Source organism: Oncorhynchus kisutch, linkage group LG4 (genome assembly GCF_002021735.2).
Source record: "Oncorhynchus kisutch isolate 150728-3 linkage group LG4, Okis_V2, whole genome shotgun sequence".
NCBI lineage: Eukaryota > Metazoa > Chordata > Actinopteri > Salmoniformes > Salmonidae > Oncorhynchus > Oncorhynchus kisutch.
This window is the reverse complement of record NC_034177.2, coordinates 46,065,650-46,083,990: the sequence shown is the minus strand read 5'-3', so window position 1 is coordinate 46,083,990 and position 18,341 is coordinate 46,065,650. Positions and strand designations below refer to the sequence as shown.

At 41.9% G+C, this 18,341-nt stretch overlaps 1 protein-coding gene across 2 annotated transcripts; it reads right to left on the bottom strand.

Moving 5' to 3' along the window:
* Positions 1-888: 888 nt before the first annotated feature.
* Positions 889-18,124, bottom strand: rnf141 (ring finger protein 141). Of its 2 annotated transcripts, none has more exons than XM_031823107.1 (6): positions 15,460-18,124; positions 10,842-11,016; positions 10,294-10,402; positions 9,913-10,091; positions 9,674-9,781; positions 889-4,589 (listed from the first exon to the last, which is right to left on the bottom strand). In XM_031823107.1, the coding sequence occupies exons 2-6, from the start codon at positions 10,976-10,978 to the stop codon at positions 4,439-4,441; spliced, it is 684 nt and encodes a 227-aa protein (XP_031678967.1). In that variant the 5' UTR covers positions 10,979-11,016; positions 15,460-18,124; the 3' UTR covers positions 889-4,438. The 2 variants fall into 2 exon arrangements, with proteins under 2 accessions (XP_031678967.1, XP_020336736.1); XM_020481147.2 differs by having other exon boundaries at positions 17,652-17,798.
* Between the last annotated feature and the right edge of the window lie 217 nt (positions 18,125-18,341).

Below are 18,341 nucleotides of genomic sequence, written 5' to 3'. Positions count from 1 at the left end.
CTCCGTTGCGCTCTGGCTCTGCCTACAACAAAATCAAAGACGCAAACTTGCAAAGTTAGATTTGTTTTGGTTGGTTGCATTGAAAAGTCGTTTATGTTGATTCGATCCCAGAAAAAACGTTGATCTATATAGTGCAAATGAATGGGGCGAACTCAATGAAGTTCAATAGTTTGCGTCTCTGTGCAGCATGACATTTCTTTCGCGAGGCAGTCCTGAAGGAAAGGCGAGGTCGCGGTACGTTGGTGACATGTCTGGTGATTATGCAGGCCATGGAGGAACTGGGACATTTTCAGCTTCCAGGAATTTTGCACATATCCTTGCGACATGGGGCTGTGCATAATCATGCTGAAACATTGGGTGATGGCGGCAGACAATGGGCTTTGAGATCTCATCTCGGTATCTGTGCATTTAAATTGCCATCGATAAAATGCAATTGTGTTCGTTGTCCATAGCTTATGCCGGCACTTTCGCAAACCCACAGTTTCATCAGCTGTCCTGGTGGTTGGTCTCAGACAATCCTGCAGGTGAAGTAGCCGGATGTGGAGGTCCTGGGTGTGGTTACAGGTGATCTGTGGTTGTACTGCCATATTATCAAAAAGGACTGAGGCAGTTTATGGTAGAGAATTGAACATTACATTCTCTGGCGGACATTCCTGCAGTCAGCATGCAAATTGCATGTACCCTCAACACTTGAGAAACTGCACGTTTTAGAGTAGCTTTTTGTCCCCAGCACAAGGTGCACCTGTGTACAGATCATGGTTTAATCAGCTTCTTGATATATCTCACCTGTCAGGTGGATTAATTTTCTTGGCAAAGGAGAAATGCTTACTAAAAGGTATGTAAACAAATGTGTGCACAAAATAAGAGAATGAAGTTTTTGTGCATATGGACAATTTCTGGGATCTTTTATTTAAACTGATGAAACATGGGACCAACGCTTCACATGTTGTGTTTAAATTTTTGTTCAGTATAGTACCAGCCAGTCATGAGTAAAGTACATACAGCTCAAATCTTCAGTTCCCTAATGGGAATAACACATTCCAAATATATTATGTAGTACTATTTTAACATTCACTCAGCCTCACACGTAATAAAAAGTTAAATATTTAAAACATCCAATGCACTGCCCTTGCTTAAGTACTCATGATATAGAAATTATTTTGATAAACGATTACATTTTTGTTTTACTGATTCATATTTAAACTAAACGCTACATTTTTGGGGAGACATCACCTCATCTAACTAACATTGAGGAGAAAATATAAAGATTATCGTGGCTGAAGCATCCATGAGATTTATTGTACTTAAATTTTCACATTTCATCAAATAGCAAACCATTGAGTGTGTTATAGGATAAAAAAAAATAAAAAATAAAGTACAGAAGTTGTGTGATTAATGGACATTTCCACAGCAGTTCGAGGTGCCTATAAAAACATCTACTACTATTCAAAGTGCAATTATAAGAGTAGGTATAATGAAACTGATACAATGTGCTTGGTTTATATATTATTGTGGAGAAATTGTGTACACACACACCCCAGTCAGAAGTTGACACACCTACTCATTCCAGGGTTTTTCACACTCTTGGCATTCTCTCAACCAGCTTCATGAGGTAGTCACCTGGAATGCAAGTTCATTTGTGGAATTTCTTTCCTTATTAATGTGTTTGAGCCAAAGCGGTTGTGTTGTGACAAGGTAGGGGTGGTATACAGAAGATCGCCCTATTTGGTAAAAGACCAAGTCCATGTTATGGCAAGAACAGCTCAAATAAGCAAAGAGAAAATGACAGTCAATCATTACTTTAAGCCATGAAGGTCAGTCAATTTGGAAAATGTAAAGAACTTGGACATTTCTTCAAGTGCAGTCGCAAAAACCATCACTCACTATGATGAAACCGTCTCATGAGGACCGCCACAGGGAATGAAGACACAGAGTTACCTCTGCTGCAGAGGATAAGTTCATTAGCGTTAATTGCACCTCAGAAATTGCAGCCCAAATAAATGCTTCACAGAGTAACAGTAACAACTGTTCAGAGGAAACTGCGTGAATCAGGCCTTCATGTTCGAATTGCTGCAAAGAAACCACTGCTCAAGGACACCAATATGAAGAAGAGACTTGCTTGGACCAAGAAACGCGAGCAATGGACATGAGACCAGTGGAAATCTGTAAACAGATGATCTCCACACGTGGTTCCCACCGTAAAGCATGGAGGTGGTGTGATGGTGCTTTGCTGGTACACAGATTGATTTTGAATTCAAGGAACTCTTAATCTGCATGGCTACCACAGCATTCTGCAGCGATACGCCATCCCATCTGGTTTACACTTAGTGGGACTATCATTTGTTTTTCAACAGGACAATGACCCAACACACCTCCAGGTTGTGTAAGGGCTATTTGACCAAGAAGGAGAGTGATGGAATGCTGCATCAGATGACCTAGCCTCCACCCAATTGAGATGGTTTGGGATGAGTTGGACCACAGAGTGAAGGAAAAGCAGCCAACAAGTGCTCAGCATATGTGGGAACTCCTTCAAGACTGTTTGAAAAGCATTCCAGGTGAAGCTGGTTGAGAGAACACCAAGAGTGTGCAAAGCTGTCAAGGCAAAGGGTGGCTACTTTGAAGAATCTAAAATCTATTTTGATTTCTTTTTTGGTTACTACATGAATCCATGTGTTGTCATAGTTGAATGTAAAAAAATAGTAAAAACAAAGGAAAACCCTTGAATGAGTAGGTGTGTCCAAACTTGACTGGTACTGTATATACAGTGCCTTCAGAAAGTACTCAGAGATTTCACATTTAGTTAGGTTACAGCTTTATTCTAAAACTGATTAAATTGTCCCGTGTGCCTTTCCAAATCATAACCCATAAACGACAAAGCAAAAACAGTTGACATTTTTGCTAATTCCTAAAAAGAATGAAATGTCACATTTAATAAGTTGTCAGATCCTTTACTCAGTACTTTGTTGAAGCACCTTTGGCAGCAATTACATCCCTGAGTCTTATTGGGTATGAAGCTACAAGCTAGGCACACCTGTATTTAGGGAGATTCTCCCATTCTTCTCTGCAGATTCTCTCAAGCTCTTTCAGGTTGGATGGGGAGCATTGCTGCACAACTATTTCCAGCTCTCGCCAGAGATGTCCAATCGGGTTCAAGTTCGGGCTCTGGCTGGGCCACTTAAGGACATTGGGACTCCGGCATTGTCTTGCTGTGCGTTTAGGGTCATTGTCCTGTTTGAAGGTGAACCTTCTCTCCAGTCTGTGGTCCTGAGCAGGTTTTCATATGGATCTTTACATTTTGCTCCATTCATCTTTCCCTCGATCCGGTCTAGTTTCCCAGTCCCTGACGCTGAAAAACATCCCCACAGCATGATGCTGCCACCACAATAAGGATGGTGCCAGCTTTCCTCCAGACATGACGATTGGCATTCAGGCCGAAGAGTTCAATCTTGTTTTTCATGGTCTGGAGTCTTTCAGGTGTCATTTGGCAAACTCCAAGTGGGCTGTCATGTGCCTTCTGAGTAGTTGCTTCGTCTGGCCACTGTACCATAAAGGCCTGATTGGTGGAGTGCTGAAGAGATGTTTGTCCTTCTGAAAGGTTCTCCCATCTCCACAGAGGAACTCTAGAGCAGTGTCAGTGACCATCGAGTTCTTGGTCACCTCCCTGACCAAGGCCATTCTCCCCCGATTGCTCAGTTTGGCCAGCTCTAGGAGTTTTGGTGGTTCAAAACTTCTTCCATTTAAGAAGGATGGGGGCCAATGTGTTGTTAGGGACCTTCAATACTGCATAAATGTCTTGGTACCCTTCCCCAGATCTGTGCCTCGACACAATCCTGTCTCGGAGCTCTACAGGCAATTCCTTCAACCTCATGGCTTGGTTTTTACTCTGACATGCATATAGACAGATGTGTGCCTTTCCAAATCATGTCCAATCAATTGAATTTATCACAGGTTGGACTTCAAGCAAGTTCAAGCAAGGATGATCAATGGAAACAAGATGCACCGGAGCTCAATTTCGAGTCTTATACTTATGTAAATATGATATTTCAGTTTTTTTTAAATGATAGGCACCTCAAATTTATAAACCTGTTTTCATTAGAGTTTTGTGTGCATTTCGGTGAGGACTTATATATATATATATATATATATTCACACACACATAATCAATTTTAGGCTGTAACGTAACAAAAATGTGGGAAAAGTCAAGGGGGCTGAATACCTTTCAAAGGCACTGTATATACACACACAAGTTTAAGAGCAATCATGTAAAAGTAATCTTGAAATATGGAAAAGAACAAAAAGAAATAATCACAACCGGCAAATTCCTATAAAGCAACCCATCTTCTCTACATACCCCCAAAACCTGGCGAAAAACTCCAAACCCTTCCCCGAACTATTCTTGATGTCAGTGGTTAATCAAAGTGTCTTAGTGTTGAGTAGCTTAAGGTATGTGCGGATGGCCTGCCTCGTCAGCCAGGTTGAGGATATACCCAGCTACGTCGTCCTCTGTAGGGGCATCAGGCATCACCCACGACTCATTGGCAGCGGTCACTTGCAAGCGGCATATCGGACAATTCCTGCTCTGCCCACTCCTATGAAAACAAACCAAATAATTGGGTACATTTACATGGACACTGATTCATGTAGTTTGATTAAAACCTCTATTCTTTGCAAGAACAATTTCCCTAATAATTCTGTTAAAAATGGACATCAGGCCTAAATTAGGCTACCTGAAGGGACTTTAGTGAATCCCGAAAATAACCAATCAAAATAAATGTGCTATCAAGTCTAGCATTTTATTAAAACAATATAATACAAAGACAATAAAAAGGGCCGCTCCTATCAGTGGGTCCTCTGGGCAGTGGATGCGCTTAACCCCCACCCGATTGCCCCTGGCCCAAAGGGATTTTCCAAGGGTGGGAAGAACCAAGCCCCACCCGATTGCCCAGGTGGGCATGGAAGTGAGCGTACCCATAACCAGCGCACACACCGCCCACAGCGTGAAACCAAAAAAACATGCATAACTAAACACAAAACATACAATCACAGCCCCACACTCACCCCTGATTGAAGGATCTCAAACCTTTATAAAATGTGCAAGTGTGTATGTATCTATTCCAACCTTCAAACAGCCACAGATCAACCCATCTCTCCCGGTAAATCATTATTGTACCATTTCCTCTGGCAATACATACCGCCAATCTACCATGGTGTCTCACTAGGGACTTGAACCTCCCCATCTGCAACATTTCTACCGAAAATGCTCCAAAATCAAGCCACAGATGGAGAGAACCAAAAGAGATGCTCTATTGATTCGGTTTCCTTGTGGCAGCCTGTACCGGTCTGACTGTTCAATGCCCCATATACTGAGCATTCTTTTGTAGTGAGAATTTGAGATAACAGCTTAAATCTAAGTTTTGTATATCAGTTCATAAAACCAATGTCATGGTATTGGGACTTTGGAAATTTGTTCCCAACTACCTTGAATTTTATGAAGCATAGTTGTCAAACCTCTTGACCGTAAGTGAAAATGATACATTTTACAATGTATCTTGGTCATTTTATGCCATTGATACTGTACTTTTTAATTGGTGGCAGACAAACTAACTAATTCCTTTCTCTTTCAAGTAATTGCTTCTTCCATTTGTGGCAGAGCTGTGATAAGTTGGTTATTTAAGCAATAAGGCTTGAGGGGGTGTGGTATATGGCCAATATACCACGGCTAGGGCTGTTCTTATGCAAGATGCAACGTGGAGTGCCTGTATACAGCCCTTAGCGGTGGTTTATTGGCCATATACACTAAACCCCCGAGGTGCCATAATGCAATTATAAACTGGTTACCAACTTAGAGCAGTAAAAATATGTTGTCATACCCATGGTATAAGGTCTGATATACCACGGCTGTCTGCCAAATCAGCATTCAGGGCTCGAACCACCCAGTTTATAATTTCTTTATGCCATGGCATTGTTGAATACTTGTTTGATTGGCTTGAAGGGCATTTTAAAGCGTGCATTATTTCCCTATAAACACAGTATATTTGCACAGTAGAATTCAATGGCTATAATAATGGCTGTTGATTGTCTTGAATGACCGTTCCTATTCAAAATTTCCAGCTGAAACAATACATTTAATAACATTGTTGTATAAATATCCTAAAGCAAGATGATACATTATGTGATTAAATTGCTTTAGAAAGGGGCACAAGACAGGAATGTCCCCTCTCCCCTCCTGTTTGCACTGGCAATTGAACAGCTTGCAGAAAGAACTAGACAGGACTCAAATGTAACAGGTATCAGTCATTTAAACTATACTTATTTGCCGATGATCTCCTGATATACCTGACCAATATTGAAAACTCAATTCCACCTGTGCTTAAAATATTTTCAGAAGACTCAAATCTCAGGTTAACATTAACGTGTAAAAATATGAAATAATGGCAATAGGACAAAGAAAAAGGATTGCTGTGAATTGAGTTTAAGAGGACCACAAAAAAAAAAAATTTGGATGATTAATAAGTGACAAATATATACAGTGGGGCAAAAAAAGTATTTAGTCAGCCACCAATTGTGCAAGTTCTCCCACTTAAAAAGATGAGGCCTGTAATTTTCATCATAGGTACACTTCAACTATGACAGACAAAATGAGAAATGGTGAGATTGAGTGAAAATCTTCCATCAGCAAGGGCATTGAAGAATAAACGTGGCTGTGTCTTTCAGCATGACAATGATCCCAAACACACTGCCCAGGCAATGTGATTTTCTGGATTTTTTTTCTCTCATTTTGTCTGTCATAGTTGAAGTGGACCTATGATGAAAATTACAGGCCTCATCTTTTTAAGTGGGAGAACTTGCACAATTGGTGGCTGACTAAATACTTTTTTGCCCCACTGTAAAAAACTTTATTCCATTAGTCATTAATATGAAAGCAGATTTAATTAAATGGAATAATCTTCCCATAAATCTTACAGGTATAATAAACCTCTTTAGAATTGCATAGCTGCCAAAGTTGTGTGTATATATTTTTGGTAATACCAATTACCCCACCGAAAACAAACTAAATTACATTTAACTTAATCCAGTAAAAACAAATGTTTAGAATTGATTATACAAGAGACCAAATTCACAAATTCTACAGCACAACGTCAGAGTCATGTCTCAAGTGTACAAGTATTATTATGACTCGATCTATGCTTTCTGGGAATAGTATAAAGTTTAGAAGTTGTGGGCGGAGCCAGAAAGTTGTCAGAAGTATTAAAATATAAAAATGTACTTTTAATCCACCTGTCTGCATATTTCAAGATGTAGTGTGATACCCAATGGGCTGGACAATTCTTTTCTCATCATTCACTTTGAAAAAATCAAATACTAAAAACTAGGAAGTCAATTAATCTGCCATAATTTTTTTATTTTTTATTTGATTTTTACCCCTTTTTCTCCCCAATTGTTGTAGTAGCTACTATCTTGTCTCATCACTACAACTCCCGTACGGGCTCGGAAGAGACGAAGGTTGAAAGTCATGCGTCCTCCGATACACAACCCAACCTAGCCGCACTGCTTCTTAACACAGCGCGCATCCAACCCGGAAGCCAGCCGCACCAGTGTGTCGGAGGAAACACCGTGCACGTCACAGGAGTCGCTGGTGTGCGATGAGACAAGGACATCCCTACCGACCAAGCCCTCCCTAACCCGGACGACGCTAGGCCAATTGTGCGTCGCCCAACGGACCTCCCGGTCGCGGCCAGTTACGACAGAGCCTGGGCGCAAACCCAGGGTCTCTGATGGCACAGCTGGCGCTGCAGTACAGCGCCCTTAACCACTGCGCCACCGGAGAGGCCAATCTGCCATAATTAACACAATCTAATGACTATTTAAACTATTAACTATTTAAATAGCATGGGCTACTGATTTTTTTTAAAGACCAAGTGGCAAACAATAACGCAGGCACTAGGGATGAGAGTGTGAGCAGGCGGGTCTGGGAAGATGAGATATAGTCACATACAAACAATGACGACAAGTTATCATTCGGATGTATAAAAGTTTGTTTTTGTAAAAAAAAAAGGAAAATAAAATATAATTTTTTAAATATTTCAATGGCTATAGTTAATTCTTACATGTTCTAGGTTTGAGCTGCTTTTGAAAGAAAAAGCGGGAATTGAAAACATTGGCATTGTTGAATTAGATTTTATAATAGCAAGGTAGGACTAATGGTTTGATTAGCTAAACTAGCACATCTGTTCGGTTACCAAGGCAACTACGGTCACCATCTGGTAAACTTGCTAGCTACTTCAGTGGATGTTGAACACATTTCTACCGGTAAATGTTTTAAATTATAGACATTGGGATAACCAACTTGGTGCTCTATGCCTTCTCTGGCAAATAATGCAACTCCATGGAAGGTCAGTTCAACTCCCCTAGCACGTCGTGGAATACACCTTCCAAGTCGTTCATTATTTTCCAAAGAACGCATAGCCACTCATTGTGTATTCATCTCCATTCACCTTGATTAATTGCTTGCGTGACAATTTTACCATCGTTGTTTACAAATGTCATGATACATTCTCTCCAAGAAAATAGGTTTATCCATATATAGATATATCTATATCTATATATGTATATATGGATATGTATATATATCTATATCTATATATATATATGCCATCTCTTCTGGAGGATGGAATTGTAGCCAACTCTGTACCACTTCCTTTAAGAAGGAGGGTTAAGAGCAAAGAGACCCATTTTAAATATTTGATGCGCTTCTTAGTAGCTTACTGGAAAACCAGTTTGGATTTAGATACAGTTTTAGTATAATGGACGTTTTTTTTTTTTGAGAAATAATACCAAAATTAAATGACAACCCCCTCCCCTCCCCATCCCAACCCGAGGACCTAAGGGATCAAATTAAATAAACATACATTAAAAAAATGACAGAAAGAAACTAAAGCGATACATCAAAGTGTTTCAGCGGCAAGAAGGCATTGGTTCAAAGAAGGGGTTGGAACAGAAATGACTTTCCAATCGTTTCATTCTGAGCAGAAGCAGAATTTCTCGTTCCGTTCCACTGTTCAGACCAGCAAAAATAAAGTATAAAAGCTACCAGGTTCATTAAGAGGGAACAATATACAGGAAGCGTCATTCAAAATGTTCATATGAAACAGCTGACGAGGAGTCACATAGGCACTGTGGAAAAATTACAATGGATGTTGGTGATCAGGATTCAGAGAAGCGTGTTGAATATTAGACTGCACACGATCCCAGCTAAAACACTTATCCTGGAAGATATCTTATCCACACAGTATCAAGAGGAAGAGGTTTATAAGAAATGTACAGTATAAACAATTACCCTTTTGTTTTGCTCCTTAAACTCAAAATCTTATGCATAGGATGTAGCATCAAATCTGACTGCCATGGTACCAAAGTTCAGACAGAAGGTTTGCATATGAAAACTATTTAATATTCACAATTAGGTTTTACAAGCTCACTTCACTCGCACACAAGGCTCCTGCAAGCACATGGGCAGACACAGCTGGCACTCCGATTAAGGTGTTTACATGTCCTAATTATCTGATCAAATTGCAGAGAAACATAGGTGTTATAATCGAACATGCTCAATGACAACAGACCTCGTGACAACAGATTTATCAGTGGGACCACTGTGGAAAGTGTCGGTGTCTCTTACCACTTGTCAATGCACTTTTGACAGAAGCTGTGAGCACAGGGCAGAATGAGGTCAGATTTACCATCCATGCAGATGCAGCACTCCTCCTCATCAGTTAACTGCTTCACCCTGTAGGAGAATACACACAATGGCAGCCAGTCACAGACTTGCCTCCAGTTCCAGACTTCCTCACATTAAGGAACAAGACTTGGAAGGATGGCAATGCAAGACTTCCCACAGACGCACACTGAACTACTAACCTGCCCATCCACATGCTGGCCTGGCAGGAGTCCCCTGACGAGAGGGTTCCAGACGGGAGGCTGGCGCCCTCTGCTGACAGCACCTCCACTGCCTGACTGGTGATGTCATGGTACAGCTGGATGAACTGATACAGGTTCATGATGCGAGACGCCTCCACCATCCCATTCTCTTTGTTGATCTGCCAGAGCACAGCGCAACAACACAAACATGTTTCAGTCTCAAAAACACATATGCCATGAACACAAATGTGCTGACAACACACATTACTGGTTGAAAAACACACATTTCCCCTAAAAGAATAAATAAATAGCGAGAGTGGAGACTGATTCACAATGACATGTCACCATCAAGAGACCAACTTTAGTTTGTCCCTTTCTCACCTTGGTACAAACTATCCTCACAGCCACTTTCCACAGAGCAGAGGTGTCCGAGCCAGTCTGGACTTCAAAGATCAGGTGTTTTTGCTGTCCAGCTGCTAGCTTAGCCGTCCTGTCCAGTTGACAGTCATGGAGAAACATTGTTACTCAACAAATGATCCAATGACAACTTAACACTGTCCCCTAAACCTCCTCAGTTTATATCACTCACTGCCTGTGAAAGCCACATTCACACCAGCAAGGCCTACTGATTGGGGAAGGACTAGGTTAAATCCTAACAGGGAGAGAGTGCTCTAAGCTCTTAAGGTTCATAACGTGAATTATGTCAGTTAATAAGTAGCGTTATAAGTGGATAATGTTCAAGAAGTGCCAGCAGAGGAGCTGGATGTTACTTGGGGGAATTAGTTCCCCATCTGTAAATGAACTGGGAAATATTGTTATTCTCTTTGTAGAGTTGGATATTATTATCATCATCTATTTGTTTAATGACTAAGTACAAAGCACAGAGCAAACAAGGACTACATTGACAGTCACGACATGGCCGGCCTTACACGTCATTGAGCTCTGCCACCCTGGCCAGGAACTCCTCGTAGTTGAGATAGCCGCTGTCGCGTACCAGCCCAGCATGCTTCACCAGCTTCTCAGGTAGACGGGTCATCACCGCCTGGCCTGAGATCTGCTGGCCCATCCCAACCGCGCTCAAAGAACAGCACTATGCAGGGTGGCCTGACCGAGGGAAACAAAAGCAAAGCCACCAAGTAATTTACCTACGGTCTTTAGAGCAAGGATTCCCAAACTTTTTTGGCCCACGACCCCATTTTGATATTTCAAAAAAGTTCATGACCCCACCCTGTAAAAAAAAAAAAAAATGTAAATAACTGGCAATGTTTACTTTTTAATTAAAAATAATAATAATAATAATAATTGGGGCTGTGACAGTCTATTACAAATCAGTCTGAAATACTAGCAAAAGTACTGTCAATCTGAAGTATGGTTTGACGTGACAGAAATTGTTAAATTCATCAGGTAATAATAGTGTATGATCTTCTGTGTATAAAAGATCACCATTGATTAGGTTATTCCCCCCAGTCTGATTTAGTGCCTGGTCTTGTCCAGTCTGTTCTAATGAGGCTTGTGGGCATTGTAGAGGGAAACAGAAAGTATTATCTGTCTGTGATGGGGTCATAATCTTTTGTACCTTAAACTGTTCAAAAGATAGCGCCACATTTTTAGGAAGAAAACAGAAACCACTGTTTATTACAACCACACCTAGTTTCTCTCACAACTCCATTTTCAAATCAAGCAACCCCACATGGGGTCACATCCCCTAGTTTGGGAAGCGCTGCTTAAGAGGGAACTCAGTGAAGGACTGTTATCCCAGCTTTGTAGCCTACTATCTGAGTGTTTTCAGACTTCTACCAGCCAATGGGTATTATTTAGATAACAAATAATCCCCCCCCCCCCCTCCCTTTTCTTGATTACGATCTTGCCTCATCGAGGCAACTCCCCACAGGCATCCTCCGAAACATGACCCACCAAAACGCTTCTTAACACCCGCTCCCTTAACCTGGAAGCCAGCTGCACCAATGTGTCAGAGGAAACACGATCGAAGTCAGCCACTAGAACACGATGAGCCAAGTAAAGCCCCCCTGGCCAAACCATCCCTTAACCCGGACGACTCTGGGCCAATTGCGTGCCGCCCTATGGGACTCCCGGTCACAACTGGTAATGACAGCCTCGGATCGAACCCCAGGCTGTAGTGACGTCACAATACTGCGACGCAGCGCCACTCGGGAGGCCCATTTGTGAACATTTGTAGTGGGTTGGACCCAAATAAATTGAGGCAGGTAGTGTTTCACAAAATAGCCAAATATACCTGGCTAGCTAGGATTTAGCCCTACATCGTTACTCTCACTTCCATTACATTACACATAAGAGTAATTGGACCGACGTTCAGTCTGAACATTAACAGCGCTTGCGTTACAGTTTTGGAAGCATAAGGACCTTCTTTCATATCAGTGAGAAATAATAAATAAAACTAAAAAAGGTTGAATTGATACACACCTATCTAGGGTTACAGCGCTTGTTTACGGAAAATAGACGGATTGGCTGCGTTGGCCTAGGTCTACTACACACCTTGACAGATCCTCAGCATACAACGCCTTCTGATCTCCTCTGACCCTGGCAAGCTTAACCGCTCTCTCACATTGGGCACTTCTAATCCCCAGCAACATGGGCACCCCCACAATTGACCATTTTTCCCACCAATACTACACATTCCTTTTTCCTCATGCCCTCCTGCACACTTTTCACATCTCTGAATCTCCCTCCTACACACCGCTGCAATATGACCATAAACTTGGAATCTGAAACACCTTAGTGGGTTCGGCAACAAAAAAAGTCAGTTAAAACGACTGCTTCAAAACTCAGAAAAAAGGACAGATGGTATCTTTTCAGTTTCACCACGCTCGCCACCAGGTCTGCGTCGCAACAAACGGCGGGCATAAAAGACAGGGACGGTTCAATTGCAATTGTTCCACCTCAACACGCCGCCACCCCAAGTAATCACTCCTTTCAAAAACCAAGTCACAGGTCTTGTCGCAAAGGCTGCTGACACAAAACACCGCTCCCTCTGGGCAGAAGACACAGAAAAACCACCACAAGACCATGTCGAGCTACCTTTACCGATTTAACAGTACCCAACTTCTTTTCTACCCAGTCTGATACCATCTATGGGCCCACCAAATGTGGGCAGGGAGCCACATTCTCCAAAAACATTGTCACTCCCACTGGGCCAGATTCATCCTTTGCATGAACAAGGAGAGGCAACCCAGATAATTCATCCTCACTCTCGTCAGGTTACATTTTTGCGCTGACAGCAGAGTGCGGTTTGTACTTGGCGCCATTCTTCCTCAACACACATATTCCCTATGCACTCAGCTCTTCTCCCTCACTGTCCATAACCACGTCTATCCATTCAACACGCTCGTACCATGCCTTCATCCGTTATATTCAGGGCCGGCTCTACGGCATAGAAAAGTCGTTGAAAAGCACCCCCCCAGATTAAATTTTAAAAAAAAAAATGTTTTAAGTTGTTCACTTTTGCAGACAGCTACAGCTAGCTTCACTAAGTTTTGGTCATGGCGGACTGAATGATTGTAGCTAGTTGGGCATGCTTTGATCAGCATGGATATCCGAAAATGACTGGGCACTGCCAAGAGCAAAAAAAATTGAGGACCATCGTGTAGTGACAGATGCCGAGCTCACCAAGAAACTTGCCAGCCCGGCCACTGAGGTTGACAAGCCTATCAGCAAAATGTAACACCCACCCATCTCCCACCAAGATCGAGAAGAGCCAGGGCCTAGCGCCAGCAGCAAGAGGGCAACATTACAACAAGCACCTGCACCGCCGTTACCCCAGTCACTAGCGCCTGACGACCTCAGTGATGAGGAGCCAGCACAGGTTTGTCTTGACACTTTCCCCGAGTCGCATTTTCAGTGGGAGAAAGCAGTCATTTGTAACACCTGTTTCAAGGTCTGCATTTGGCTGTGGCGCACGCTATGCCGTCTGAGGCGATATAGGAAGTTTCAATGTGTGTAGCTGCCTGAACAATTTATTCAGGAAAGCCACAGTGGCTACACAGTACACTGGGGGGAAAAACTGAGAAAAAAAACAAAACAAACGTATTGATCAGAGGGGAACTGGCCACCTCGCCACGGTGTCAGTCACTATGAAACTCGGTGACATCGAATCTACTAAAGGCAAATTGGCACAGATGTGACACTTGAGGTCACAGGCTTATTGAAAGCACTGGCAGATCCAAGCTTTACATTTATAAAACTCAAAATCCTGGCGCTTCTCGACCCACCTAACAAGTTACTGCAGTCTGAAGATGCTGATCTGCACCCGGGTATCAGACTTGTCCGCAGTACCTATGGGTGCGTTGAAAAACTTTGACGTGATGCTGAATTCGAAAAGCTTGCTAGGCATGAGAGCACCAGTAAATGACAAGAGTTTATTGTGGCGCGCACATTCTTGCAAAGTAAAAATCGCAGACACAGCCAGCAAACAAATGGACCACACTCGGTGTTATTCAAAGACACTGCGGGCCTTTGAATAACTGTGCAGTTGACACTGAAACATGGATTAACATTTGGGGCATCGACAGCAATGTGCAAAGATTCCTTCTCCACCCTAAAGAACATATTGAGTAAACACATCAATGAAAAGCCCAGCTTGTTCAGCTGGCATTGGCCTGACAAGTAAAGGAAGGGGAATGGAATAAGAAACGTTGAGGTTCAACACATCATCGAGGAGGCTGCAACTCTTAGAAATGGTAAGTTACAACCTTTATGGCCCTGGCCACTGTGCCAGAATTATTCCTTAAATTGGTTTTCCCTCATGTAAGCCTAGTTCTTTGGCAGATTTTAAAAAAATAATGTAGTGTTACTTCAGTCCTTTTTTTACCTCAATTAATGTTATATTTATCGGTGATTCTTAATGTCATAGCTTGCTTTTGTGGGTCTAATTGCTATTGATCGATATATAGCTTTGCATTTTTGGGGGGTATATGGACAATGTAGCCTACTGGTTGTGCTCTGAGGTGAGCCCTGGCGCAGTTCTCAGATTGTCCTGGCTGTCCACTTCAGTGGGGCCGAAATTGGTAGTGCACCCTTTCAAATCAAATCAAATGTTATTGGTCACATACACATGGTTAGCAGATGTTATGCGAGTGTAGCGAAATGCTTGTGCTTCTAGTTCCGACCATGCAGTAATATCTAACAAGTAATCTAACAGTTTCACAACAACTACCTTTTACACACAAGTGTAAAGGAATGAATAAGAATATGTACATATAAATATATGGATGAGCGATGGCCGAACGGCATAGGCAAGATGCAGTAGATGGTATAGAGTACAGTATATACACATATGAGATGAGTAATGTAGGGTATGTAAACAGTTTAGAAAGTGGCATTGTTAAAAGTGACTAGTGATACATTTATTACATCCAATGTTTTATTATTAAAGTGGCTAGAGATTTGAGTCAGTATTTAAGCAGCAGCCACTCAATGTTAGTGATGGCTGTTTAAGTCTGATGGCCTTGAGATAGAAGCTGGTTTTTCAGTCTCTCAGTCCCAGCTTTGATGTACCTGTACTGACCTCACCTTCTGGATGATAGCGGGATGAACAGGCAGTGCCTCGGGGGGTTGTTGTCCTTGATTATCTTTTTGGCCTTCCTGTGACATCGAGTGGTGTAGTTGTCCTAGAGGGCAGGTAGTTTGCCCCCGGTGATGCGTTGTGCAGACCTCACTACCCTCTGGAGAGCCTTACGGTTGTGGGAGGAACAGTTGCCGATGTGTACGCCGAGGACCTTAACTTTCCACCTTCTCCACTACTGTCCCGTCGATATGGATGAGGTGCTCCCTCTGCCGTTTCCTAAAGTCCACGATCATCTCCTTTGTTTTGTTGAGTGTGAGGTCATCGCGCGGTAGCCTTCTGTCCATGGTACTGAATCGATGTTACTGCTGTTTTAATAAGTGCTCTTGGGCCACCAGTCCTCATGTGGATTTATTTAGGTTCTAAAGCAATTCAAGTTGTGCCCGCCCCCGATGGATTTAAAAAGCCCCCTCCGGCATGTCATCCTGGAGCCAAACCGGACTGTATTGCTTGAGGAGCATGCACTGATGACATTTCTCCAAAATCCAACTCTCTTTTCTTTAGCCCAATTTACAAGTCTGGCCATCTCAGGCCTCTCCATGCTTGCCAATACTGGTGCTCCTTCTCAGTGCTCCTCTCATGTGGAATGTATTTTCTAACCAACTATTTACATTGATACAACCGAAAGTTAAATGTCACTTAATTCAGTCATCCTGAACTTGCTGCCGTAAAGGAAAATTATATTTTCTTAAGGAAAGCGAGATGTTGTAAATGCAAACATTTCTGTGAGTGGACTATCTGTGCTAATTAGCTATATATGCATCTCCGAACACCTGTGTACACCACAAACGTGTTGTCACTGACAACGTTTACATTGTGCCCAGTATTCCAGCTAGTAGCTCATATCCCACTTAAGGTCTTATTCGGGATAATCTATTTACATGCACCTTTGATATCCCGCTCAATAGTATTCCAGTATTCATGAATAAACAGAATATTCCTAATTTAAGATCATATGGGTTAAATTGAATAGTAATTTAAATATGGACACAGGAGAAGTTATTTATTACTTCAGCATCTCTTGAGAAAATGTGAATGCCTGTATAATGTGTTATCTTTTACACTTATGGAACCAGACAGTATTTCAACCACATAAAATATGCACCCTAGACACACTTAAGTCTTATCATAAACGTGTGTCGTTCTCTCTTTTCATTTCCTTAAAACCTTTCAAACTGACGACTAACATTTTGCACAGGACCAATCTTTCTGTATTCCGTTTTCTTCCCGTCCCTAAAACGAAACAGACAACTTTACAGGTGTTAACTAGATTACCAATGCATTAATTCTATAGATGTAAGACATTATTATGGTGAGCACTACTATATTTAGTCTTCTGGGGCAACAAGTTATGACAAAAGAGTATCCAGAATAATAACAGGATATTGGTGTGCATGTAAACGTGGTCATTGAAAAATACTGTCGGCTGCAAAAAGTGTACAGTGACGTGTGTATTTTGCATTTGTGAAATGAAAGTCAAGGGATTTATGTTTCTAGAATCGTACCGCCAATTGAGAATCAATTCACGTTTAGATGGCGTATTTGTCTGTTTATTTGTTTCCAGAGCCAATTGCCCTTCAAAACGTACATAAGGTCGTTGGACTATCTACTGTGCCGCAAAAGCACCCGGCAGAGTCAATATCCGCGGTTATAAACCCAGGGTCGTTAAGGTACTTAAGTTCATTATGTGGCTAGTCAGGACTGTTCCCTATCACGGCATTGATATGATTATCCATCAAACGTTAGCTTACGCCAATGTCGAAGTTCCCAGAAGAATCGCATCAACAATTTGAACGCTAACCAACGTTACACGCTGTTACGAATACGATACTAGTGGTATCAGAAATGTTATGTAATCAACTCAGCGAGCTAGTCAGCTAAGTTAGCTTGCCTTGACATGCAAAATTGTAACTGTTAGTCACATGAAAGGCTTGCCTATAGTTGTTGCAATTTCTCTTTGGCAATTTACGGCATCTGGCACATAGCTACATAAACTTATGACTAACTAGCTAACGAACGTCAGTGTATTTCTTAGGTTCGGATGCTAACGTTAGCCAACAGAGGAAAACACGCACTTTTTTCAAAGCCCAAGCCCACATAAGATCATCGATCTACATTTGGTGATATAGGTTCAGCTTACCTGGTATGGCTACGTGTCAACATCGATTTTTTACTATCCACATGCAATCAGCAACGTTTAATTTGTTTGGGAGTTTATGTTGTGTTTTTTATAGCGCTAGTAGAGATGTCGCAGAATGATGACGAGAGAAAGTAGTGACCCGCAAACGTCGCAATGTCCTAAACCTAACCCTTTGAAATGTAAACTTCAATGGGGTAGGGTCGTCCCAAAGATTCCGGATAGCTAGAACGATTTTAACGCAAATCACTGCTGGCTATCAAACTAAGCCTAATGCTAACTCAATGAATTGATCAATTCAAATATGTATCAATGTTCTTAAATAAGGAAAGACAGAACTGGAAATTATGATCAAGGGGTGATAACATGGAAAAGGAAACATTTTAAGCAATGTTGTGTTTTGGAAGTAAAAGCTAATTCAGGTAGGCTATTCTCGCATTATGTTGGCTAGACCCCGTTTGGCTCCTTGAGTTTGTGACAGGTTGGGGGCGCGTCAAAAGCCGCGCGCGAAATTACGATTAGTGATGTCACTGTTGCTTTGTTTACACAGCTACGCTAAAACCCAATTCCTTTTTTTTTCTCCACATCCAATCTTTTCACACTCAATTTTACATATGACCCACATCAGATTTGTGCATTTATACTGGGAAGATATCAGTTGCACACTCCTCGCGTCATCGTCTCCTCCTTTGG